Source organism: Ursus americanus, chromosome 18 (assembly GCF_024610735.1).
Source record: "Ursus americanus isolate L20-20 chromosome 18, mUrsAme1.1.p, whole genome shotgun sequence".
Classification (NCBI taxonomy): Eukaryota; Metazoa; Chordata; class Mammalia; order Carnivora; family Ursidae; genus Ursus; species Ursus americanus.
In genome coordinates, this window is record NC_142144.1 from 4,402,971 (window position 1) to 4,429,358 (window position 26,388).

Consider the following 26,388-nt stretch of genomic DNA (forward strand, 5'->3'; position numbering starts at 1 on the left):
CCCCTGGTGTAGGGGCAATGCAGTGGATTTTCACACCACAGACGTCTCTACAAACTATTCTATGTTCCTGTTGGAGTCATTTTCCTGCCTTGTTAGGCAGCTCCCTCTGCTCGCTCTCCTGATGCCCCGCCCTCGGCTTTCAGGATGGGGCAGCCCGGGTCTGGAGCTCCTCCCCTCCACCCCGGTGCGGTGGGTGTCTGATTGACCGTCCCTTCCTGGCCACTGCCCCCCCCCCCCCATGAGCACTCAGTTCTCCTTTGCAGCTTCTGGGGTTAATGTGTGCTCCCCACTCTGGGCTCCCCGAAGGGGGAGCTGGGTACCTGCCAGGTGCTTAATTAAGGTTTGCGGAGTGACTCCCCCTCCCCCGCAGGTCCCCTATCTGGGTCGTCCAAACTCGATAGGAGGTCTCCGAGTGGGTACAGCACCCAGAAGGATGGGGACGGGTGGGGACGGCCTGTGCCAACAGCCACAAGCCGAGAGCGTCAAGGGTCTCTCCCTCCTGGTCTCTGAGGAGTTAGGAAGGGGTGGGGCACAGGAGAGAGGAAGGACTACAGGGCACACCGGGACAGGTGCACCGCTCTGTGCAGGAATCCTTCGGGGAGGGTGGGAGCGGTAAGGCTGAGCCAGCAAGGTTTCATTCATCTACTTATTCATTTTCTCACCCGCGATTTCTGAATGTCCTCTGTGTGCAAAGCAGTCGTGGGGAAGCAGCGATCCGACCTGGCTGCTCATCAGAATTCCTGGAAGGGGAGGGTATGCAAATATTCCCGGGCCCTAAGGCCAGAGATTCTGCTCCAGATAGAAAGCACCCAAACCTGTCCGCAGTGACTCAGATCCTGGCCGGGTTTGGGATTGGGAGCCTGGCACAGCTGATCTGAGGAAGGGCACTGATTCTATGACACGAGCCCCGCTCTCACCATCACCCCGTAGGTGAGGAGGGACCTGAGGCCCCCAGCGGCCAGGCACTGACTCAAGGTCACACTTCTGGTAACCCAGGCACTTTGAGCCCTTACGAGAGCATTGAGCACTCTGCGGTGACCCCGGAGAAGCCACCCATGGATTGGTCCCCACGAATGGCCCAGATGACAAGCCTGCGTGGGAACTGGCTGGGATAGTCAGGAAGCCTTCCTCGGGGAGGTGGGATTTCAGAAGGGCAGGCCCTGAAGAAGGGTGGGTGAGGTATGGACAGGTGGAGGAAGACAACCGGGCTGTGAGGGGAGTGCCCTATGCAGCAAGGCCAATGAAGGCCAGACTGGTTGTGCAGAATTTGCACAGGGAGAGATGCAGGGAGAGATGAGTTAATGCATTTGGCAGGCCAGGGGCCTGGTGAGGAGGGGGGGATAAGGGCAAAGGGGCGGCCTGGAGCCAGCGTCAGTCTTGACCTTTAGCAGCGGCAGGAAGGCCCGGACTCTGGCTGGCCAGCCTTCCTCTGGGAAGAGGGGTTAAGAACCTGGGAACAGAGGGCGAGGGCCACCGAGGGGAGAGCCGGCACCCCTCAGCACCCCCAGGCCGGAGCAAGAATGGAGCGCCCATGGCCCAGGCACAAGGACAGGTTCTGAGAATGAACTCTCTCTCCTTCTGGCCTTGGAATTTAAAAGATGACAAGACACTTAAGGCGGGAAGCATCCAGTGCAGTCCTAGGAAAGGCTACAATGGTGGTTCTCACACTGGGCTGTACCCGGGAACACCTGGGAGCTTGACTGAGCCCCAGAGACAGTGTGGTGGCTGGCGGGGGTGGGGAGCCGGGGCCCTGGCAGAGCCCTGAGTCTGCACAGCTCCCGGGCCCCAGCCTTCTCCACTCCCCGGGTCCCAGCTGCCCACCTGGGTTTGGAACTTTCCAGAAGGCGGCCCCAGGGGTGAGGAGACAGGACTCATACAGGAGACAGGCACAAAATCGGAACCCCCTTTCCTGATGTGGCGATACCGCCCACAGTGGTTCTCAGGTTAGCCTCACCTGGGGGCACCCCAGACCAACCGCATCACACCCTCGGGGTAGGTCCCGCGATCAGCCCGGTTCAGCTGCCAGGAGGTTCCAATACGCAGCCAAGGTTGGGGCCATTGCCCCGAGGACCCTGCCACAGGACAGGTCTCCATCTGCGAGTAGCCCTGGCCCCCAGGCCCTCCTTCCTACCCCTGCCCTCCCCATGCGTGTCCCCCAGGCTGAGAGGTGGCCAGACGTTTGGGGAACCCGGGCGGGAAGGGGTGGGCTGCCTGTGCCAGGCAGACAGGCCCAGCACAAGGCAGACGCCATGCTCCCCCTCCCCGCACCTCCCTTCCCCCTCTATTTTTAGGTCCATTACTGTCCATTGTTGGGTGTATTTCTTTTCCCACTCCTTCCCAAGAAAAACAGCTCGGGTTCCTCCAGGCAAAGCCATCTCGCCTTCCCCAGAGCTGGTGCGTGGGCGCGCACGCTGCCAAATAGACATGATATAAGCAAATTATCAAATAAGTGGATTAGCAGACTCCGCCATGTCTCAAAGGGCGGGGGGAGGGGTAACCACCACCATCACTCACTCCTCCCCAGCCCTCCCTCCTCTGGCTGACAGGGTGTGCTGGGGGAGGAGAGGCTGACAGGGACAGCATGCTCACCGAACGCAGAGGGCCACATGCATGCACGCACGCGCACACACACAGATGACAACCAACTCAATCCATCAGGCGCTTTCTAAGATGCTCAGAGCGCCTCGCATCAGCTATAAATGGCCTGGTTAGCAGCTAAGTGCTGGGGCCAGGCAGCCCAAGGTAGAGGTGCCAAGCTCCTCTATTTCAATGCTGTGTGACTTTGGGAAAGTGCCTTAACCTCTCTGAACCTTAGGCTCCTCGTATTCAAAAGAATTATAAATATAGAATCTATCATAAGTCTTCTGTGAGGGTTCAATGAGCTTGTTTAGGTCAAGTGCTTGGGATACAGTAGGCACTCAATAAATGTAAGCTGTTGCTCCTCTGAGGAGAAGGAAGACAAAGATGCAAAATCCTCAGATAATAGGACCAGTCAGTTTCAAAAAGACAAACATTGATGTTCCTGAGTGGAAGGGCCCCCAGAGGGACCACAGGGGTCCAGGGGTGGACTCAGGGTGGTCTGGGAAGCCCCACGAGTGTTTGCAACAGTGTGTGTATGTGTGTGTGTGTACACTGCATGCGTGGGGGGGGGTCACTGTTCCTGGAAGAGCCCCTGCTTGGGTTTTGCTGCTGAGGTGTGGGTTGGTCTCCAACTTTGCTGGTCCCCTCCCCTCTGGGTCCTCCTAGGTGCCTGGGACATTACTGGGTTTTTCCCTATCTCTCCCTCTCCCGTCCCTGCTCTGGCTCCCTCTCCAAGTTTAAAAGTCCCAAAGGCTAGAAACAGAACCAGGGAACACAGTGGGGTTCTCAGGGTGAGCACGCAGGCAGGAAATCTCTACCCCGAGACTTGCCTTGAGGGCACCCGGCTCCTGGAAGCCAGTCCAGTGGGGAGCCCAGTCCCCAGGGGCCCAGCCCCAGCCCAGTGCCAGCCCCAGAGCTGTTGGTGAGGATTTTGGATGGGGGCTGGAGCAGAGACAGGGATAGAGACAGTGTGCCCTTTGGCCAGCTGGCTTCTCCTTCTACGGTCACCTGCCTTTGGAGGTCTCTTGTCTTGATTCCCAGAGGGAGGGGACACCCCAAGAACCCCAAACGGGCACCACCATCCACGTGGGCTGGAGCAGAGGGAGGCAAGCTCGAGGGTTATGTGCAGGCTGCCTCTCCCACTGGCCTCCTTTTCACCTTTGCCCAACAACAGACTCTGCCACCACCGAGGGGAAATGTCCTGGTCGTGTTTCATTTCCTTTTATTTCCCTGGTCGACACTTGGAGTCAAGTGGACAAATGACACGGGCAGAAGGAGGAAACTGGAATGAGGGACTGAGGGGTCCAAATGGTCCCACAGCACCCTGGGCAAATGGCTGGGGGACAAGGAAGCCAGATCATTGATGACGGGCCAAGTCCCTTTACGGGGGGTGGGGGGGTGGGGAGGTGGGGAGCAGCTCTAGAGAGCCCCCAGGTTTAGGTGTGGAGGGCAGATCAGACGTGCAAAATTTCTGCAGGGAGAGCCAGGTTGCATTTCTCTAATGGAGGGGACCCCTGCACAGCCACACCTGAGATCGCGGGGCCCCTTCCTGTCCACCGCTCATGGCACTGTCGCAGCAGGGACACCACAGCTGTGGGCTGGCTGGGATGGAGCCTCGGAGCCCTCCGGGCCATGGAGAGCCAGCTCTGAGCGCAGCCGTGTCACCAGGGGCTCACCCAAGGGGGCCAGAAAGCAGACGTGTTAACCTTACGTCACATCTACACGGAAGGGGCAGCTCGGGCACCCCTCTGGCTGCAGGGGGCTTTCAGGCAGGCATCCCACGTCCCCCACCAAATGCCACATGTGAGGTCAAATCCCGGGCATGAGCGCATAGACAGAACCTGGTGTGGAACGCCTCACGTCCCCAGGGCTCCGGTCCACTCTTTCTGGAGAGCCCAGGACCTACAGTTGAGCCTCTTGGGTCTGCTGTCCCTCCCGAGGGGCCCAAGGAGTCACTCGATCCTGGGGGGCCTCAGTGTTCCCTCACGTAGGAAATGAGGGGAACTGAATTCACTAGTGGTTTCATATTGTGCTCGCAGGAGCCCTAGGACTGCCTGGGAGTGGGAGGCTCAGGGTCCCGGGGCCGGGGCAGACGGAAACCAGCAGCCAGGTCCAAGGAACCCACTTTTCCCGGAGCCATTAGTCCCACGGGAATATGCTCCTAAATACTGAGGTTCCTCTAATCTCCAAGAGCCCTTCCAAACTGCACTCCCTACAGGAGACGAAGGATAATTAACAGCCCATTTCTGCGATGGGACAAAGTGAGACCCGGCTCTGGTGCCCTGCTGAGCAGGTCAGGGAGGGGGTACAATGGAAGATGGAGAGGAGACACTCCGAGACCAGAGACAAGTCACAGGTTGGGTACCCTTACGCAGTTACCCTCCTCCGAGCATCAAAGCTAACATCCCAGCCTAAAAGCTAGGTCAGGAAAAAAGGAGACACAGAGGAGGAAAGGAGGGAGGGGAGAGAAAGAGAGGGGGAGGGCGTGAGCATTTGGGTTCCCCCTCCTCAGGCTTCACCATGGCATCACATTAAATGCCTGGGATCTGAGTTCAAGCCCGGACTCTCCACTTAGTGCTGGGGTCTCAGCTTCCTCATCTGTAAAATGGGAACGTAGTTTTTACACTGCAGGGTATTTGGGAGGGCCCGAGGACACACCGCACATGGGATGCTCAGTGTTTCCATGGAAAAGATGTCAACCCTCACATCCATAGTCAATGGATTGTCCACGAAGATGACAAGAGAAAGAACAGTCTCTCCAACAAATAGTGCTGGGGGAACTCCCTATCCTTGTGCAAAAGAAGGAAGCCAGGTGCTTATCTTACACCACACAGCAAAATTCACTCAAAATGGAGAGTGAAAACTACAAAAGTCTTAGAAGAACACATGGGGGTAAACATTCGTGACCTTGGACTTAGTAATGGTTTCTTTGATATGACTGACACCCAAAGCACAAGCAACAAAAGGAAAAAAATAGATCAATTAGCTTTCACTAAAATTAAAAAAAAATGCTGTGCCTTAAAGGACACAATCAAGAGAGTGAAAAGACTAGCCGTTGAGTGGGGGAAATATCTGCAAATCACATATCTGATAAGGATCGAGCACTAGCATATATAAAGTGCCATGTACAAACCAACAACAAAAAGACAACCCAGTGAAAAACTGGGCAAAAGACATGAATACACATTTCTCCATAGGAGATACACAAGCGGGTCATTAGTGACTAGAGAGAGGCAAACCGGAACCATGTGAGATGCCACTTCACACCCACGAGGTTGGCCATAATAACAAAAAACAACAATGGAAAAACGCACAGTGCTGAAGGATACGGAGAAACCGGAACCACGTTGCATGGTGGTGGGAATGGAAAGTGGTGTGTGGCTGCCGTGGACAGTTCAGCGGTTCCTCAAAAACTTAACTATGGAATTAGCACATGACCCAGCAGTTTCCCTCCTGAACATGCCCCAGAGCAATGTCCACACTGCAAGTGCACGCAGATGGACACAGAAGCATTATTCGTAACAGCCCCCAAGTAAAAGCAGCACAGATATCCCTCAACTGGTACACGCAGACATACAATGTGGTCTATCCACGCGAGGCAATATTACTCGGCCTTAAAAATGGAACGAGGGGCGCCTGGGTGGCGCAGTCATTAAGCGTCTGCCTTCAGCTCAGGGCGTGATCCCGGCGTTCTGGGATCGAGCCCCACATCAGGCTCCTCCACTGGGAGCCTGCTTCTTCCTCTCCCACTCCCCCTACTTGTGTTCCTTCTCTCACTGGCTGTCTCTCTCTGTCAAATAAATAAATAAAATCTTAAAAAAAAAAATGGAACGAAATCCTGACACCCGCCGCAAGATGACGGACCTCAAGAACGTGAAAGAAGCCAGGCACAAAAAGTCACATGTCATATGATTCCGTTTACATGGAGGGTCCAGGATAGGCAAATCCGTAGAGACAGGAAGCCAGCCGACTGGTGGTCGCCAGGGGCTGGGGGGAGGGGCATGCGGAGTGACAGCTAAGGGAGACAGGATTTCCCTTTGGGGTAACGAAAAATGTCTCACAACTACATAAGTGGTGGTCACACAGCGTTTTGAGTGTACTAAATGCTATGAAACTGGATCCTTAAGAACAGTTAAAAAGGCAAATGTTACGCTCTCTATATTTCACTGCAATAAAAAATGTTAATGGTTCATTTCGCGTTATGTGAATTTCACCTCAATTTTAAAAAATTTTTAAGTTCTTTTAAAAGTGGCCTCATCAAAAGAAAAAAAAAAAAAACCTTTAGCCGCGTGCAGTGACGGCTGTTAACGAAGCTTACTGTGGTTATCATCTTGTAATACGTACGGACATCGAATTGTTCTGTTGTGCGCCTAAAGCGAATAGTGTTATCCATTAATTTTATCTCGATTTTTAAAAAAGGAATTTAGAAAACCAGAGGGAAATTACGTGATGTACCATTATATTTTTTGTGCTCATGTATGAGAATACTATAGTAAAGGAGTTTGAACTTGAAAAAAAATGTCTAGCGCTGTGTTCGGCACTCAGAACCCCTCTATCTGCACCGGAATCCCCCATTTTGTCTGTCTGTGACCCAAGCTGAACCCTAGCCTAGATTGCTCCAAACTCCCAGAATCTACTTGGCCATCCTCCAGGAGCGCTGGCGAATCTAGGTGCACTGCATCTTGGCACAGTGGGGGAAACTGAGGCTAAGGGGCTTGGCCTGGTGTGCCAGCAGCAAGGAGACTTTGCAAGAACGTGGAACAGCCGGGCCCCCTTCGGTGCTCATTCTGCTGTCACGCGCTGCCCCCCACCCCCCGCCAGCAGTTGGTGTGTGCTCAGGGAATTAGAAACACATTTTCATGTATTTAAGCAAATCTGCTACTGAAGAAAAACAGATCAGAACCTGCAAAGCGAAGTCGAGCAGAACCGGTTTCTGCATCATCTGCCACTTCCTCATTTAATCAGCACTTGGTGCCCCGCGAGCTCTTGGGCCAGATGGACCCCGGCCAGGACTGAGGCCGGGGAGCCTGGGCCACGGGGGTCGTGGGACGGGAATGGCGCTTTGCAGCCTGGGCCCCGGTCCTGGGGCGGCCGGAGCTGGGCAGCTAGGGACCCCGCTCCTTTGAGCCTGCCACTGCTCTGTTCCGGCCCCTGGTTCAGGGCTTCCATGCCCTGCGGGCTCCCTCCAGCCTCGGCCTGCCCACTGTTCGCCTCCTCCCCTCCCTCCCACCACACCCGTGGCCTGACCGCCCCCCTTTACGCCCCAACACTAGGAGCCAGACAGAAGAAGGCTGAATCCCAGCTCCATCACTGAGCGGACCTAGGGAAGCCTTGGTCTCTATTCAGCCGCCTGAGGGTACAGTAAACACCCCGCGCCAGAGGTTTACAGGGGTCAGGGGGGAGGTTAGCTGGGACCAGGAGGGGTATGGCTTGTCCCCTCCCAGGCATCCAGGCGTCCCCACTCACGTCCCCTGCACCCCCCACCCCGTGACCTTGCACATGCCATTCCCTCTGCGCTGACCATCATGCCTCTGAACGCCTCCGACCCTTCACCCCAGACCCGGGCCCCCCATCTCTGAACTCCCACAGTGCACGCGGACTCTACCTCCCATTCCATGCCTGGTCAACAGCATCGTCTTCTGTCTGTTATGTTCTACTGTCACTCCTTTTGTCTCTCCAGCTAAGTTCTGGGATGGAAAAAGAAAATCCCTTTTTTTGGAACATTCATTCTGTGCCAGGCACCCAGCTGAGGGCTCTCTGAGGCTTGTCTCATCTCATTCGTCAGCCTTCCTCTGAGCCTGTGGCTGCTGTCATCCCAATGTTCAGATGAGAAAATCGAGCCTCAGAGCACAAGGGACTTAGCCAAAGTCCCACAACCCAGAGGGACGGGATAACTGCAACTCGAATTTGCCCCTTCCCAAATCCCAAATTCTCATCCACAGTGGGGGTAGCCTGCCCTTCTGTCCATCTGTCCATCCCCTTCCTCCCCGCACATGGGATTTGAGGCAGCTGGTGATAACACAGGCAACGCAGAAGAAAAATGGAAATATATTAAACACCAAGGCTGAAGACTGTAGAGATAGATGAGCCTGGGGAAGGCAGAGATACGTACACTGGAAAGTTCTAGAACTTCTGACACTCTTTGGAAAGCTGTCCCCTGCAGGCTCTCTCCCCTCCCCACTACACTCCAGTTGCACTGCGCCCACCCTCCATGGGTGTCTGGACCCAAAGCCATTCGCTTAAGAGAAGTAAGGGGCAAGGATCTCACGCATGTGGGCGCTGACCTCCCAGCAGCGCTGCCCCCGGCCTGTCACTCGTCTGCTCCCCAGGAAGGAGACTTCACTGTGCAACAAGATGTCATGCATGGAACTATTCTTGTCCCAAGCTGGGCCCTGCCTCAGGCGTTTCAACAGAATGAGCTGCGTTAACTAAGGGTTGGGTGAGGCTCAGGCTCCAGCTTAGGGACAGAGCTGTGCCGAGTGCCTGGTGTCATCCGATCACAAATCCCACAGACCAGGGGCTCCAGACAAGCAGGAGCTCTCGGAGCTTCCTCTGTCCTGATCGAAACCCTAGTTCTTCCGATAAGACTCCGTTCTAATCTCTCCTCCTCTGAGAAGTCTTCCCGATCACACCGACCTTCTAGTCGCCCAACCATTTGTTCATTAAACGCCTGCTTCGCACTGACTGAGCCAAGAGGGAGGTGCTGGGGACAGAAAGACGAGAGAGTCCTCCTTCTGAGGAGCTCATCATCCAAGGGAAAAGCCAACACCGGGAGCATAATAACCCATATGAATGAGCATCTGCCCTATGCCAGGCGCTGTGCACGTGACAGTCATGTTTGTGTATCCTATTAATAGCAGCAATTTGAGGAAATAAGGCTCAGAGAGGTTAAGCCTCATGCCAAAGGCCACACAGCATGGGGTTCTAACCTCTATCTCTCTGCCCCTAGGACCCGAGCCCTTAACCACTAGGCCAACATCAGTGAGCACAATGATAGGAATGTGACCAGACGGGGGGCCTTCTACCCACCTGGGTTAGGGAATCAGGGAAAGCTTCCTGGAGGAGGTGGGGTCCCACCTGAACCTTGAAAACTGAGCTGGGGTTTTCCAGGTAAATGCGGAAGCCTTGGAAATGAAGGAAGTGAAGGAAGACATTCCGGGTAGAGGAGGTGGCCCAGGCAAAGATGTGGAGGTGAGAAGCATGGCGGGATGGAACACATGGGGCCAGCCAGAAGAGACGCATCCTCATTCTTCCGGGGCTTCCACTACATTGCCTCTGTCTCCCCCACACCTTGTTAGCGTCTGTCTGTAATGTCTGCCGTGCTCTCTCGTTGAGGAGGGGAGGGGGCGGACGGGGTGTTCTGCATGCTCTCCCCTACGGGCTTGGGGGCCGGGGACACAGAGGGGAGGAGGCCTGAGCCAGTGGGCCGTCAGCTGGGCGCTGCTTGATGGGAACATTTTGTGAACATCGAGGGCTGGCAGGAGGCGTGACATCTATGACCTTGATTCTACATATGGTGTTCAATGTCACGGTAAGGAGGGGGTCGAGGACTCAAGGATCCACCTGCCATCTGCCTTAATCAGCCTAACAGTTCCCGGAGGTGGGGTGATAGGGCCATGTGCTCTGCATCTGGGTAAACTGAGGCCCAGAGAAGGTAAAGTGGGTGCTGAGGAAGAAGTGTGCTCAAAGACACACCTTTACGGCCTTTTCTTGGTTTCAAGACCAAGACCAAGGCTCCCATGCATGTAACGTCTCCTTGGATAAAGTTTAATGCTCATCTATTTCAAAATCGAAAGGATCAAGATTAGATTAACGATCATATAAAAGTCTGAGGCTAGAACAGAGCTCACACTCTTCAAGCACTTCTAGATATTCTGAGAGAAGCAATTCCTTCTCCCAGGAAGCTGGTGGGGGGGGGGCAAGGCAGCCATGACCCCCCCATGAAGATGAGGAGCCTGAGGCCTTGCCCCAGGTCACCCTGCCTGGGGATGGCAGAGCTGGGATGGGAGCTCGGGTCCTCGGAGCCCAGGCCTGTGGCTCTAGACAGCATACCCACAGCCACTCTTTGGAAGCTTCTAGAGGGTCTCAGGGACGTCAGCTCCCAGCTCCACCCCTTCTCCCCAGGTCTCCTGCTCCTCACCATCTCCTTCAACAGGGACTCACCATGGAACCCACAAAGATCCCCTGGGAACATCAGCCACGGGTTGCCCCCATCACCAAGCAATTACGTAGGGCAGCCGTTTCTCAGACCATACCCCGCGTGCCTCTGAATCGTCTGGAGCTCTTGTTAAAATGCAGTTTCTGGCTCAGCAGGTCTGGGGCAGGGCCTGGGATTCTGCATTTTTAGCAAGGTGAGTCCAAGGACTACACTTTAGGTAGCAAGTAGGGACCTGTAGGATCATTTTAAACACCACCTGCCTGGTCTGTGGCCGGCACCCCACCCCCTCTCTCTTTCCCACTGTCCCCCTTCCTCACCATCTCGCTCCTGAGACTCAAGGGTTAGCTTCTGTCTCCAGAGGTACAAGGAGAGCGTTTGGGGGCACTGTGGGGCTGCTTCCCACACCCAACAGTACAGGGGTTGAGAAGTCTCTGTGGGTACCCCCTCCCCTGCCCCCTGGGCCCTGCAGTGTGGCCAGGCTGGCCCTCTCTGGCCAGGCCCGGAATGGAGGGTGGAGGGCTGCCCGTCTTCTCCTGCAGTCCTCATTGAAATTTTGCCCTTGCCCTCAGATCCTCGGTTGAGAACTCATCCCTATTAATTCTCATTGTGCATTTAGAGCCAATAGGTTTTTATTTATTCATTTATCTTGGTCTTCTCCCCCCTCGCCTTCCTCACCAGGCTGGAATTTACAATTCAGTTCTCAGGTGGCCTTGCGGAAGGACGGGAAGCCTGGCGGGAGGGGGGGTCTGCACCCTGAACCCCGAAAACGGTGGCTGCCTCATGGCGCCCCCTTGCACCCTGGGGGTGCTCCAGGGCTCACACATCCCGCTGGATGTGCGGACAGATCAGCAGTCGCCACAGGGACCCAATGGGCGCTGGCCCAGCTAACAGTTCGCTGGGTGGCTGGCTACCATGAGGGCGCCCCCTGGTGGTTCACACCACCGGCCATGCCTGCAGGAGTCCGAGCTCCCTGACCACCCAGCGCAGGCCTGCTGCCCAGAGACTAGAAATGCAGGGCGTGGCGTCCTCAAGGCTGGACAGAGGCAAAGAAGAAAAGCCAGGGACACTGCTGAGGGCGTCCTAACAATCATAATAAATGCATAACACCTCCTGAACAGCGAGCACCTACTGTGCGCCTGCACGGTGCCCAGGACGGGCACGGCCAGGTCGCTCCCCCTGGCCCGCCCTGTGCCTCGCATATGGTATTATCTCTCCTTTACGGGGAGGGCAACTGAGGCTCAGAGAGGGCAGGCCGAGCCCCCTGGTGCATAAGCACAGGCCCTGCTGCAGACAAGTCGCCCGCCTGCCTTCGGAACGGCGTGACCTTGGCGGGATTTAGGCAACCCCTTCTAATCCCTAAAACAGGATTAGAACGGCACCCCCCCCCACAGAGCATCCTAGAGATGATTACATGAGACACACACAGGACCCACTCAGGGAGGCTGCACGGGGGTGTGACCCCTGCCCCCTGCAGAAGCCAGCCCCCCTCCACCTGCCAGGCAGAGTCCCCATTCTTGTTGGCTGCACATTTGTAATCAAAGGCAGAGCGGGACGGCAGCCTGTAATGAAATATTTAGGCCCCTCAGACAGGTGTGGAGACACTGAGGACCCACCTATGTGGGAGATGTTGAAGACGCTGCTCTTCCTCTCCTGTCTTCCCAGAGAGAAGGAGAAGGGGTGCCAGCTCCTCCCAGACCCCAGCGCTCAATGACACCTGCCTGGGCAGGTGGGGCGGCATTAGGATTGTGGGGGGGGGGAGCGTGACCACCCCACCCTGGCGGCTGCACTGGGGCCTCCCTGTGAGGGTGGGGGCAGGGCAGGGGTCCAGAGCCAAGGGCCTCCTGAGCCAGCTTTGGCCAGGAGAGGGCCTCAGACCTGCATCTGATGGTCATCTCCACCCCTCAAGCCCTTGACCAGAAGCTGGTCCAAAGAATTCTGATTTAGCTGCCCTGTCCCACACCCCCCCCCCAGTACATCACGGCAATGATTAATATTTAAGAGAAGAAATACAGTCAAGACACTAACGTGAGAGGCAGAGGTTGACTCTGTTCGGGGAGTGTGTGGAGAAGTCTTTGCACGAGCTGGGCACCATTGCCAGCCTAATGTACGGGCTCAGAACTGGGCTCCACTGCCCCCCAACCTGGCCTTGCCCCCGACCTTCAGGAGCTGACCCCCTTGCTCATCCCTGAGCCAGTGAACCCTGGGATCCCTAGGGCAGTGATCCCCATGAACTACCCAGCAACCCCCCCTCCCAGGCCTGTGCGCCTTCTCCGTCCCCCCACTCCCGCCCCACCCCCAGCTGGCTCCCTCGGCCCAGCCACCATCCACGGTGAGAGCCTCATGACTGACTGCTGGCTGTCCAAGCGGGAAGCTACCTTCCCAGGCTGACTGCCCTGTGATAGGAATGCAGCTCCCCATGGGACTGAGGCGTCCTCAGGAGCCCAGTGGGGATACCTGCTCCGTCCCGCCATAAGCCCAGAGACCCGGAGGCTCCCTCAAGGACTCATGAGCCCCTCCCATCTCTCCTGCAGCCTGGCTGCCCTGCCCAGCCTCCTGCCAGGCACGGGGGGTTGGGGGGTGGGGTCCAAGGCACTGCCAAGTGGGAAGATCGCTCTTGGCAGGCAGTTTAGCTCAGTGACTTCGGAACCAGTCACTTGAATCACAGCTTTACTGCTTCCTGGTGTGACTTTGAGCCTCAGTTTCTCCATCTGTACAACAAGAATGACAACAGCTACCATGAATGGGCACTTGCTCTGTGCCAGGCCCTACTCAGCATTTGACACATATGAATCAGCTCCCTTGTTCCTACAATGCCCATTTTACAGATGACGAAACAGAGGCCCAGAGACGCCCCTGGTTCAGAGCGCACCCCCTAAAACTCCTCCTTTATGCAACAGAGAATCAGCCGGGCTGAGCTGACGGGAGGACTTGCATAGCAAGCTCTTAGCCCGCACACAAGGAGCTCCCATGAATGGTCCCTGTTATTATTACCTCTGTCGTTGTTGGTAACACCTGACTACTGAAGTACTCCATGGCCCTAAGACCCCATCCTTCTCTAATTAAGGGCTCAAGTGACAGCACCTGGCCAGCTGCTGTCCCCCTGACTTAACCAGCGACTGCAGTCACTGCACATAGGGATGGGATTAAAGAGAGATCCAGCCACACCGTCCATCCTGGTCTGACTCTCTCCTTAGGAATCCCCTCTGCACTTCCATCCAACCTTCCCCCGCAAAGTTCCAGCTTGGTGCGTGGCATACACTGGCCTGGCAAAACCGTCTGCTGGATTGGATCAGGTGGGATAGGACGTGGTACCGCAGAAGGGGTGAACGGAGAGCAACGTCGCCAAGAGTGCCCTATTCCCTCGCCCGGGATGCTGACTTCCTGACCACGGAGGCGGGGCTTGTCTGCATGGCCGGCCCAGGAACTATCACTACTATGGTCTTCCCAAGAGAAAAGGATCCAGTGGTCAGCTGGTCAAGAAGGTACCCCTCCCCCCAGAGAATGACATCACATGACCGCAGAGCCCTGGGGGTGGCCTTTGCTTTGGCACTTTTCCAAGGTGGGACGGCCATCTGCTCCAAGTCCAAGATGCGGGAAAGTCAACCTTGCATCTGGTCCTCCCATTCTGCTCACGCATCACCAGAGCATGTCCCAGACCCCCTCCCCCTTGACCTGAACAAACAACAGCGGGGGGGCTGACTTACGTGGGAGCAGAATCTCTCAGGGGGGTCTCCGCATGTGATGCCTGAGGGCTCCACCTTCACCTTGACGTAGTCCTTCAGCCGCATCACCTTGGGCTGGCAGGCGTAGAACTCCCAGGTGGGGCCCTCATCCGTGGTCACCCAGGATTTGCAGATGTCGTAGTCCCCAGAAGCCAGTGGGAGGCAGTGCAGGAGAAGTGCGACCAGGTGCAGCATGGCTGCGCAGTCTGCAGGGGCGTGGCCCAGAGAGGCCCCGGACAGGCAGCGGTAGGGTCAGGCGGGCCTCGCGGCCTCCACATGGAAGGGCCACATCTACCGGGCAACGGCGGCTGGATGTCCCAGGGACTCGAGCACTGCTGGGTTGCAAAGAGCCAGGAACTTGTTTCTTCCCAAAGGCCGAGTTGGAAAACTCAGAGCCAGTGTTTCTCAGACTGCTGATGGGCAGATCAAGAAGTTGCCCGTAACTTGGCGTCCTCCTAACCTTGGCGCTGCACCTCTCCCAGAGGTGAGTCTGATCAAGTCAGGCAGGGTCTCAAATTGTGACAGTGCATGGAAAGGGGATAGGGAGCAAATCCTCGGGGATCTGGCATGAGGCCGGATCAGACTGCTTTTAATTTTTGTCCTTCCAATCAATCCAGGTCTTTAAAGGGCCCTTAATGTGTGATGTGCTCAACACCGCTGCAAAACAACCCTCCAGCCTGCGCTGTAAAGATAAAATAAAATCAGGAGATGTACGTATTACCTGGAAACATGTTCCCTCTATGGGACTGGACTGGCATCTCAGACCAATACAAGAGATTTCTTTTCATATGGGCTTAAAGTGACAACAATTGTGTGGCTGGACTGCAACGTAAAAAAAAGACTGAGGTTTTTAACTGGGGAGAAGCTTATTTGGCTCCGCTTTGTGGGGACAGGCACTAATGGGGGCCAGCTGACCTTGGCTGGTAGCCATCGGCAACTTATTATGAAGTTTCTGACACTTCGGCTCTCAATCCATCCAGGTACCCGGGGGCTGACTTGTCTTTCATTGTAAGAGGGGAAGAGAGAGAGCTCATTAGCAACAACACCTGCAACAAATTAAAAAGGAAGGGGGGTGATAAAGATGTATAAGAAGAAAAGCTCTCTGGCAAAATGTGCAAAAAATGAGGCTGCATTAGCAAGGTCTCCCGAGAACACTGTGTTATTTTTATTAATATCAGCATTGCACATTTGGAGATGGGACACGTTATTGAAAAGGAGATTTGCTTTTCCCCTCATTTCTGGGGGTGTCAGGGCAGCAGAAGTGCCCCTGCTTGGGGTCACCAACTTCCCAAAACATGCTCAGGGGTCAAGCTTGAGCGGTGGCTTTAAATACTGTGACCGACAAGTCAAAATGTCAAGGCTGTCACCATAGGTGCAGACGAGTCTATACGGACAGCGGCAGATCCAAGCGTGGGCCCACAAGGAAGAACCAGGTGCCGATAAATCTCCCTCCAAATTCTGCAACGATCAATTTAATCTTCAACGCTAAGAAACCAGGGACAGTGAAGACTTCCACAGATGTGACAATGGTTTGTCATATGAGATTTTCTGATCAAGGCCAAAATTTTGCAATCATCTTTGGAGGGTGTGTCTATAAATGAGTCACTATTATGATTATTGCTTTACTATTTTAAGCTACCGATAATTATTTAAGAGTCCAAATAGCTATAACGAAGACAAATGTCACATTGCAGAAAACATGACTCCAGTAATATGATGAGTTCCCAGACACTGGATACATCACCAGGAGAATCTGAGTCCGGCCAGTGTGGGATCCTGGCCAAAAATGCTAGCCAATGGGGCAAAGGTTATGCGATGAGTCACAGCAGAAGCACCCGTGTTATTAATTATTCTGGTTATTATACCTATGATTATTCCCTCTTAACCCCCCAAACTGCTTTGGCATTGTGCTAACCTCAGCGTGATTCTCACCCGACACCCTCTCGGGCCATATTGTACATGGAAGAGTCCCTGAAGAGTTAATCACTTTTCCATGAAACCCCATTCTCCGCCCAGACACAAACATACTGTGGGCCAAAATGCCAAACCGGGGAAGTGAACATTGTCCAGAGGGGGCTGGCCGCTCACCTGGGCTGCCCGCAGAAGCCCCCAGCCAGTGCCCCACACTCCTGGTCAGGGGGGAATCATAAATCTGCATTAAGGCCGCCCCTGCCCCTCTCTCTGGCTGAAGGGCTCTTGATGGAGATGAATGAGAAGCTGAGGGGGGGACCACATTTTCACTGCTCACCTCTGGCTGTTTAAAGAGAAACCTGTTATAGAACCTGCCTGGCCTTGAATGCGCCCCTTGCTAGAAACTCTCAGAAAGAACCCGCCTGGCGACTATTTTTACAACCTGAGAAAATGTAGTAAAAATAAAATAGCGCGGCCGGCAAAGGTTTGGATGCCTCTAGCCAAGCTTGGAGCTGCACAGAAAACAGCACGTCCCTAATTAATTCTTCCAGCCTAGGACTCCCAACTGTTCACTAACAGGTAGGGAGCTCCTGTCGGGAGTCGACACCAGGGCGCTGGCTTGGGGCTTCCTTCATCTGCGGGACCAGCGGCTGCTCAGGGCTTTGACTGCCACACCGGCGCGGGGAGGCAACGAGGCCCAGAGGCCGGGAGGCCACGGAGACCGAAGTGCAGAGCAACTCGAAAATCTACTAATTGCTTTGCAGTTCTTTTGGTTTAAATGCCGCGCATTCCCTGGAAAATGGGGTGGTGGTGGTGGCGGGGGAGCCAACAACAACCCAATCTGCTGGGGGCGGGGTAACAAATGTGTTTACAACTAGTCAATCAACGGGGCATTGCTGGTATTATAGGGAGAATTGCGAGCTCAGCAAGCGAATATTACAGTGGGCTTTTGCCAAAAAGAAAAACAAAAAACAAAAGAAAAAAAAAAAAAAACCAAGGAGGGAGGAGAGAAGCAAGAGTCTCCGGAATAACGAGGCGGAAAGCAGGGAGTGAGAAGCCAGCCGGGGAAATTTCAGAGTAAGAGGTTGTATCCCGGTGGATCGTTTTCTCCTTGGAAAATAAATCTTCACCTGATATTATTAAGAAACTGCAGCTCCCAGAAACAAATAGAATCAATGCGCTTTATTTCTTTTAAGAGTCCTCAGGAACCGAGGGGGGCTGATAGCCAAGGTATTAAAACCCGAAAATTAGATTTTACCAGGATTTCTGAACTCCGATTTCTCTGTCTTATTGAATTAGCGCCTCTCGGAGCTGGCTGGGCTCGGAGCAGGCTCCTCCCCGAGTTGCCGGCTGAGCCCTCGCCTCGTGGGAAACTTGGCGCTGTGGGCGCGGGGCCCCTGGGGGCACTGGAGGAGGGGTACCCCCGGGGGCTGCCCACTCCGAGGTTCCGTCTCAGCTTCCCATCCGGGGCAGCGGGGCGGAGTGAAATCTGCCTTCGAGGGGGTGGTGCCCGAGGGCTACGAAGGAAAGGGGAGCCCGCTGCGGGTCACCTTCCCGCCCTCCACCCCAGGCCGGTGTGGGGGTGCTCCGGGCACTGCTGGCACATCCTGCTACCCGCGGCCCGGGTGCCCCCCAGCCCTGGATCAGGGGCCGACTCGGCTCCCGGCACCCCCCACGGCCTCTAGGCGGCCCGGGAGCCCCGGAAAGTTGAGGGCTGGGGGGTGGGGCGCGAGAAGGAGGCCTCGGCCGGGCGGGGGGTGGGGGTAGGTCCTGGCTGGGCCGAGGGGTCGGGGTGGAGTCCGATCTTTGGGAGGGCTGCACGGGGGCGTGCCCCCCCCACCCCCCCCGGTCCCGCAGCTGCGTTTTGTCTTTCCCAAGTTGAGTGCGAGCCCCGGCAGCAATTAATAAGCACGTCTTTAATAAAGGCCCCGCCAGGACCGAGGGTGCCCCCTCCGTTGGCACCGCCTCCCTCAATTAGAAGACACCGAGCAAAGCGCCCAGGAATTAGTTGCCTCCTTTTTCCCGGCGCCGCTTTCCAGCAGCGCCCTTGCCTCCGCCGCCCCCCGCCCGGGCGGGGAACTTACTCGGAGCGGGCGGACCCCGCGAGCCCACGGTCCTCTTCCCGCCTTCCCGCTGCCTCTGCTCCCCCAGTCTGCTCGCCGCCCTGTTTGAGGTTCCACTCTACACGTCCCCAAGCCGGTCCCTGCTCATCCCCCTCCCCCATTAGCCCACCCCTCCACCGCACGGAAAGAAGTTTCCAGCCTGGCTGGCCAAGAGTTTCTCTGTGCAACTCACACAGACCCAGTTTTCGGAGAGGTGGGAAGGGGATAAGAGGAAGAGGGGGGTTGGGGGGTGGCTGTCGATGGTGGCGATTAAATTCGGGTGGAGGAGTAGCGCGAGAGAAGGGTTAATTTCCTTTTCACCAACACATGCACGCAACATCTATCCCCACCACACACGCGCGCGCGCGTACACACACACACGCACACACACACACACACACACACACGATGGAAAAAGACCCTGGTAGGAAAAAGCCAGCCGGAAAGACAAGCTTTTCCTTTAAGGTGCTGCCACAAATGCACGCTCACACACCCCTCTCGGGCGACTTCAGTCCTCCGCTAGTAACAGCAGCCACCAAATAACTTTTGCATCCGAGCCTTTGCTGGGCCGCTTTAAGTGGCTCCGGGGCCCGGGGAAGCTTGCACGGTCACCGAAGCCCTTTAAAAATGAAACCAGGCTGGCAAAGCTGCAGCCGCTCTCCCCCCGCGCGCCCGCCGGCTCTCCCCGCCCGCCTTACCCCGGCTCCGAGCAGCTTCCCGGAGCGCAGACCCGCGAGGCCGAGGACCGCCGCCCGCGGGCGCTCCGCCTGCCCTGCCCGGCGCGGGGTGGGGGCGCGGGCCGGAGGGCTGCGAGCCGCTGCTCCTCGCCGCGCCGCTCCCGCTCCCGCTGCCGCTGTGGCCGCCGCCGCCGCCGCCGCGGCCGTCAGATCGGGGCTGGGGAGCCCTCCGGCCGCCGGGGGGGCCGCCCGCAGCCGTCCCGGAGACGCGGGCCGGGGGAGGGGGCCGCCCGCGCCGCCCGCATCGCCCGCCCCGGGCCGAGCGGGAGGTCGCCTCTAACAAGTGCAAACTTTTTGGGCCCCCTGGGCGGCTCGGAGAGGACCGGAGCGCGGGCACCGGGCAGCCCCCGGCCCGGGTGGGCTTCGCGGCTGCTCGTCTGGGCGCCGGGGCATCCCCCCCAGCGCGGCGCGGGCCAGATGGCAGGGCGCTTCACCGCCCCCCTGCACTCCGCTCCAAGTTAATGCCGAGGCTAAATCCTCTTGCCATCTCTCACGATCACCATCGGGGCTTTTATCTCTCGGTCTGATCGGGCTGCGTAACTTCCTCTGTGCGGCTCTAACACACCATCCCACCACGGAGCAACGGTCTTCTTAAAGGTGCAGGAAGGAAATACTGCGAGACTCGGGGGACGCGCCACGGCCCAGGGAGGGGCGCCGCCAGCAGGGGCGTCCCGGCGGGCCCGCGGCCAGGGTGGCCCCAGCAGGCGGCCGCGGGAGCGAGCCTGCTCTGGGGGGTCGCTGCCTAAACATCTCCTCCCGGCTCGGGGGCCGGCGGGTCGGTGCGCGCAGAGCGCATCCTCAGCCGGCCCGGGTCAGGCGCCGCGGGGCTGCAGCTTCCTTTTCCAAAACCCTGGGGCCTGACGGGGTTCCAGCGCCCAGGGGTGTGGGGGCTGCCCCATCGGCACCAGGGAGGGGGCCAAGTGAGTCAGTCCACCCACCCCCAACAGCCAAGGGCTCAAGCCTGCCGCTCTGACTCCCTCTGTGGAGTGCTACCACCCAGAAGGCCCCGAGCAGTGGGTAAAAGGGTGGGTGGGTGGATTTAGGGAGATGGGGAGGGGGAGCGCTCCGAGCGCACAACCGGAGCCTGAATACCAGCTGACACATCGCCGCCTCCACCCTGATGGGCCCTGCTTTTGATGAAGCCAAGCCAGCTCGGAGGGAGTGCAGAGTAGGGGGGCAGGAAGGGGCCTCGCTCCTGGCAAGCACGGGAGGGGAGCGGGAGGACTCCAGCAGGGGCCGGGGCAGAGGCCAAGGAGTTGGCAACACAGGGCAGCCCTGGGCTCTTGAGCCCCCATGGAGGCTTCCTGCCGCGCTACCAGGGCTGTGCAGAGAGCTTCCTCCGTCTTCCAGGGGGGACATGTGGATTTCAGGGGCTCCTGGCCTCCTCCGGGGTGGGTTCTCACTGCAGTGCTCAGGCAGCCAGCCCTGCCATTTGGATGCATCAAGAACAAAGAGCCTGAGGACAGAGAGGGAGAGGGACTAGTCCAAGGTCACAGAGGGTGTCAGGAACAGGAGCAAGATGTGGCACCTCAGCGCCCCACCCCTCTGCCGCCTCTTACCTCCACCTTGACCCTTCTGGGCTGTTGGTTCCCCTCTTAGCTTGGAGAGGGCTGTACTGCTGAAAACCATTTCGGCTATTGTCACAAAGCGGGCAAACGATGCAGAATTAGAGACTGTCATCTGCTTTAATAATAATAACAGTAACAATAATTTAACGTTATTGAACACCTGTTTTATGCCAGGCTTCATGCAAGCCGGTTAATGTGTATCAGCTACTCATTCTTCCCAACGGACCCATGACTTAACTCCTATTAGCAAGTCCCAAGTTACAGCTGAAGCTTAGAGACGGTTAAGTGGCTTGCCCAAGGTCACACAGCTAAGGAAGACTCTGGCCCGGGAGGCAGGGCTCTCTGGCTCCCAGGTGGGACTCTGCCACTGCCTGGCTTCCTGGTTAACTTGGGGCAAGCCCAGATCGCTTTGGGGCCTCAGTTTACCCATTTGTGAGATGTGAATCTTTCCTTTTCCAAGGAGGGGTCAGAACGGGCCTTTGAGTGCCTCCTCTTAGACCCGCTCTCAGCTCCGTCTCGCTGGAGAGGGGCTCACCCCGCAAAGGTGGCTAGGAGAGCAGATCTGAGCCCTGGTCATCTGCTCCTGGCCTCAAACATCTAGTAGGAGGAGGCTCCTTACAGGTGGAGGACAGATCTCAGCAATTTGATTTTTAAGCACCAGGCCTGCAGGCAGCAGTGGCGGGCACAGTGTGGGGCTTCTGTGCAGGCAGGGTGAGTGATGACCCAGGTCGGCCCTCAGCCTGCTGTCGCCCCCAGGCAGGGTCATCAATTCCCTGGAAACGCTCTGCTCCTCCATCATCACCCGCACTGGATGCTGTCAGGAAACGGCCAACAAGACGTGGAGGAAAAGGCTTCTCATTCATGGTTCATCTGAATACAGTGGAGGGGCCCAGGCACATCCTCCTGTTAGGGCTTAAGTGACCCTCGTGGGAAGCTCTGGGCCGCTGGAAACAATGTTTACAGCACCTCTCCAGCCCTGCCCTCCCCAGTACTTCCCGCCTCGCCCACAAGCTGATGCCGACAGACTTTTCCAGGGACCCATCTGGAAACTATCTTCTGGTCTCCCCATTTCCAGACTCTGGAAATTATGGGATGGTAGAAAGAGTACTGACCTGAGTCAGGATACTGGGCTTTTCTCCGTTCAGCCCCTAACTAGGTGTGTGGCCTGGGGTCATCACTTCCCAGCTGTCAGCCTCAGTTTCTCCATCTGCATTATGAGGGGTTTGCCCAGGAAGGTGGTCCCTTTGCAATGATCCTGACAGTGGCTGAGGGCAGCATCCAGAAGACCCAGGTCCTGTCAAGTGAACTATAAAGATGGAAACAAGAAGGATTCTGGCCGTGTAGGGACCAGGTGGTCAAGGGACGTTCATTTTTAAAACTTCATCAAGGTACCTTATGACAAATGACCTTTTCCCAGTAGTAATGAAATGAAGCTGAGCACCAGGGGCAGGAAAGTGTTAATGAATTTCCCCTCCCCCCATCAAAATAAAATAAGATGAAAATCCTTGCTGCTGACCGCCCCCCCCTCGGGAGCAGGGAGCAGCCCAGCCCTCCTCCTTGGTGGCAGGGTTTCGGCTCCACAAAGCAGCTTTAATTTGACTTGTGTATGTCAAGTCTTAGTACCAAAAAGCAGCTGCAGAACAATGCATTTAATTTTATTCCATCTACGTTTTTTTAAGGATACATATGAAGTAAAGATACCGAAGTATGATCAGGAGAGACGGGGGGATGACATGCTTTATTATAGGCATATTCTTCCTGTGTTGCTTGACTCCTTTACAATGAGGAAGTCTGCATGGACGGGGTAAACGAGTAATAAGAAATTATAAAGTCAAACGCAAAAATGATCCAGTAGCTTTGCAATGAGAGGTAGCAGATGCGGTCCAGGCCCTCTGGGGTTTCTGAGAGAAGACAAATCCGGCTGCAGACAGACAAAAGGACAGACAGACAAAATGAGTTCACGCTACTGATTAAAGTCAAGTGTAAACTCAAGACCACCCCCATCGTGTTTTTACCCTTTGCCTCCTTGACTCCAGTCTCTGTTATGCCAGACCAAGATTTTGATTTGTCCCCCTGACCTTGAGCAGTTGCGATGCAGCTGTGAGTAGTAAGATCCTGGGAACTAGCCCAGGACCATCCAGGGGTTTCAAGGCGTCCCTGGGCCCCTTACTTCCACGGCCAAAGCAGGGGGAGAGAGACCAGGACCCAAGCCCAGGGCCTTCCCCAAGGTGACATGTCCAGACAGTGCCAGAGCCTTCAAGAAGCACCCTGACTCCTCCCTGCCAGTTCCCCGCTCTAATCTCCAGACCATACTCCCATTAATTATTATTACTGTATTAATCATACATGTGATTAATTCAGTAATGGTGATTCATAATTGATTGCATTTTATATGGCGCCTTTCATCCACACATCTCCCAAGATGTGCACTGCCTACAACAAGAGACACAGAAAGCAGAACGTGTTCTTTGCTCGCCTGTATTTTGTTGGATAAACTTCTCTTCGCAGAGGCAGGGGGCTAATGGTTTTTGGGCAGACTGGGCTTGCCAGCCGCAGCTCCGTGCCCATCTCCTGGGTAGTTTAGCTCACGCAGTGCTCTCCCAGCTGGGGGCTCCTGCCGCGCCCCACCTTGCCTGGTGGTGGCCGTGCCCTGGGGGCCCTGCAGACCCCATTCCCCCAGCAGGGAAGTCTGCCTGGGACCCAGGCTGCTGGGCAAGGCTGGCTTGGGCTCTGCGGGGAGGGGGTGCCACAGTGGTACTGGACGAGGACTTTAGAGTTGGACCCTCTGGGCGTGAGTCCTACCTCTCCTGTTAATTAGCTGTGTGACCTTGAGTAAACTACTGCCCCTCTCTGCCTCAGTTTACCCAAACAAAAAATGGGATTGATACAAGTGCCTTCCTCCTAGTGATATTATAAATTTACAGGCAGTGATACACATAAGAGCACTTCATACCTGGCACATAGTAAGTGCTGGATAAATGTGAGCAGTAACCGCGGGGCTTGGAGGCCCGTTCCAGCAGCATCTCTGTAACCAGGCTACTCTCTTCCCTTCTCTGGGCCTCAGTTTTATCCGCTGTAAAATGGGATGACCAGTCAGCTTCAAGGGTTAATTCAGGGTCTTAAATGGGCACATGCTATAATAAAGGAGGATTCAAGGCTTCAGAGACAAGCAGCCCTGGCTCACACTCCTGCTCACCATTCCCTAGTCGTGTGACCTTGGGTAATGGACTCACCTTGCCAAGCCTCAGTTGTCTGCTCTGGAAAATGGGCATAACAATGGTATCCAATGCCTAGGCTTGGTGTAAGGACTTAATGAGCTAATGCTTGAGACCTGTTTGGCTTCTAGAACGTGCTTAACACAAGGTGGCTCTGGTATTCCACACCAGGCATGGTGCACGGCACGTCCCTGATGTTCTCACATTTCTGCATTACTATCACCCTATGAAAATGCTCTTACCCTCTCCGTTGTTCAGATGAGAATACCGAGGCTGTGGAGACTGTGCTGGGTGATTCGGTTAGGGCCGCGTCAGTATTTGAATTCAGGCCTCGTGGCTGGGCTCTGATGTATGGTCCCCCCACCCCATCCCAAGCCCTGCTGGGATCCTGGGGTCCACGTGAGAATGTCCCATTCCTGAGCCCCAGGCAGCATGGCAGGACGGTGCTGGTGAACCCAGTCCAGGAGGAAGAGCCTGGTTCCTCCAGGCCCAGCTGCTTGGCTCCTTGGGGGCCGGGGGTGACTGCTGCGAGGCAGAAGCCCCCCCACCCCCTTCCCGGGGGACCAGCAGACAACCGGGAGTTTCAGCCCAGTCGGTGCCTAGAGGGCCTTTGACGGATAGCAGGTGTCCAGCCTGCAGAGCCAACTGCGGCTCACCCCTGTGGATTCCGGAGTCTCTGGGGATCCTTCAGTTCTGAGAGAAGGAGGATACCCAGGAGCACTGGCCTCCCTCTCTCAGTGGGGGGCGGGTAACCACGCTGGCTCTGCCAGCTTCGATCCATGGAGACGCCTTCCCGCAGGAGACTGTGGGTTACCTGCTGAGCACCTACTGTGTGCCGGCACCCCACCAGACCTGGGGATGCAAGCAGGGACGAGTCCACTGGGTCCTGCCTTCAGACGATTCGTGTCACAGGCACCATCTGCCTGCGCACCTCACCGAGGTTTGCTAAGCACGTACTGTGTGCACAGTCCGGTCACGCGAGGGACGGGGCTGAGTCTGAAGCAGTATGCATGTGTGTATGTGTGCGTGTGTGTGTACGTGTGTGTGTAAGTGTGCCCGCCTGGCAGAGCTGCCGGAAAACACTAGAGAAGCCCAAGTGAACTGCAGAGGCAAGTCCTAACTGTCAGGACAAGGAGGGAGGAATGTTCAAAGCGGGAGTGACGGGAACTATGATACCCAGGCTCTGTGGGAACCCAGACCTCGACTCCCACCCCTCCAGGCCTCAGTTTTGTCATCTGTCAAGTGGGGATGATAATAGCACCTATGCCCTGTGGTTGTTGGGGAGGATTCTTGGAGAGAGGCGGAGGCATCTTCAACTCGGGCTGTGGGAAATGTTGGCTCTGGCGAGTGTCCCCTGAGTGTCCCTGCGAGGGCACGTCCAGGACCCCGTGGGAGCCTGGGGAATATGTGGGATACCAGCCTGAGCCCTCCTCTAGCAAAACCACTGTTCGAAATCCACTCTCGGGGAGGCTGAACCACCACTCCCATCCCTACTCGTTCTTCTCCCGATGTGGGGGACGTTTCTTCCAACTATCAGCGTGGGGGGCAGTAGAGCTGGGGGGGGGGCGAGGCAGGAGCCACATCCACTCTCGCAGGTGGGATCCTTCACTTGGGCCCTCCCTGTGCTCGCCCGGTGTGCAGGTCGCGGGGCTGCCTGGCACCAGGGGTGTTTGGAGGTGGGGGTGCACACCAGCCAGGAGAGGGGGCAGAATAAAGTGGCCATCTGAAGGGAAAGGCCACGTCAGCTGGAGGAAACTGCTCCTTGCTCCCACCCCCGGACTCCTCGCCGGAGGAAAACATTTCTCTTATTACGAGCGGGTGGTCCAGGCGTCCAAACGGCTAGCAGATGCGGTTTTTCTCTCAGACATGTGCTGGTCACAAAATAATTCACCCAGTTATAGAAATACCCGCTCCACTGCCTCGGCCAGCTCCCTCCCGCCCTCCCGTGAGCCCAGGGATCCTGGAGGGGCTCATGTCCCCACCAAGCAGACAGGCCGAGTCCCAGACAGACCGGCATCTGCATGTGGGCCAGTGGGAAGCAAGAGTCCCCGGGACCAAAGGCCGCAGGTAATTCCGAAAGAGCTCCCAGTGAGAGAAAGAAATCAACGGAAAGGCGGTCCGTCCAACTCGGTCTTTCCCGGGCACTCACACGCACATGCCATGTGCTGCTTGCAACAATTTCCTCATCAAGGTGTCGACGGGGGCGCCGCCAGGCAAACAAGCTTCTCTGCCAGGAAAACACTGAATTCCAGGAGCCCCGCTCCCACTCCCCCGGCCCTTGGCCCTGCTCTGGGTCGAAGGGCCCTCGGCTGTGCCTCCGGGGCCTCCGGGACCTCCTGGCTCCCCCCTCACTCCTGGTCAAGCTCTTCTGCCCAGAGCAGGGCCTGGGGTTGAG

The 26,388-nt window shown here is 56.4% G+C and overlaps 1 protein-coding gene across 3 annotated transcripts in view; it reads right to left on the reverse strand.

The window, feature by feature from the left end:
* Positions 1-19,765, reverse strand: part of NTNG2 (netrin G2) — a 67,741-nt gene extending 47,976 nt beyond the window's left edge. For 2 of the 3 annotated variants that reach the window (XM_087869236.1, XM_087869238.1), the window contains exons 1-3: positions 19,172-19,765; positions 15,376-15,506; positions 14,443-15,142 (exon numbers count right to left, since the gene is read on the reverse strand). In XM_087869236.1, coding sequence (XP_087725362.1) covers positions 14,443-14,655 — 213 coding nt within the window. In that variant the 5' untranslated portion in view covers positions 14,656-15,142; positions 15,376-15,506; positions 19,172-19,765. The remainder of the gene's footprint in view (positions 1-14,442; positions 15,143-15,375; positions 15,507-19,171) is intronic. The other variant, XM_087869237.1, reaches the window with a different exon arrangement.
* Between the last annotated feature and the right edge of the window lie 6,623 nt (positions 19,766-26,388).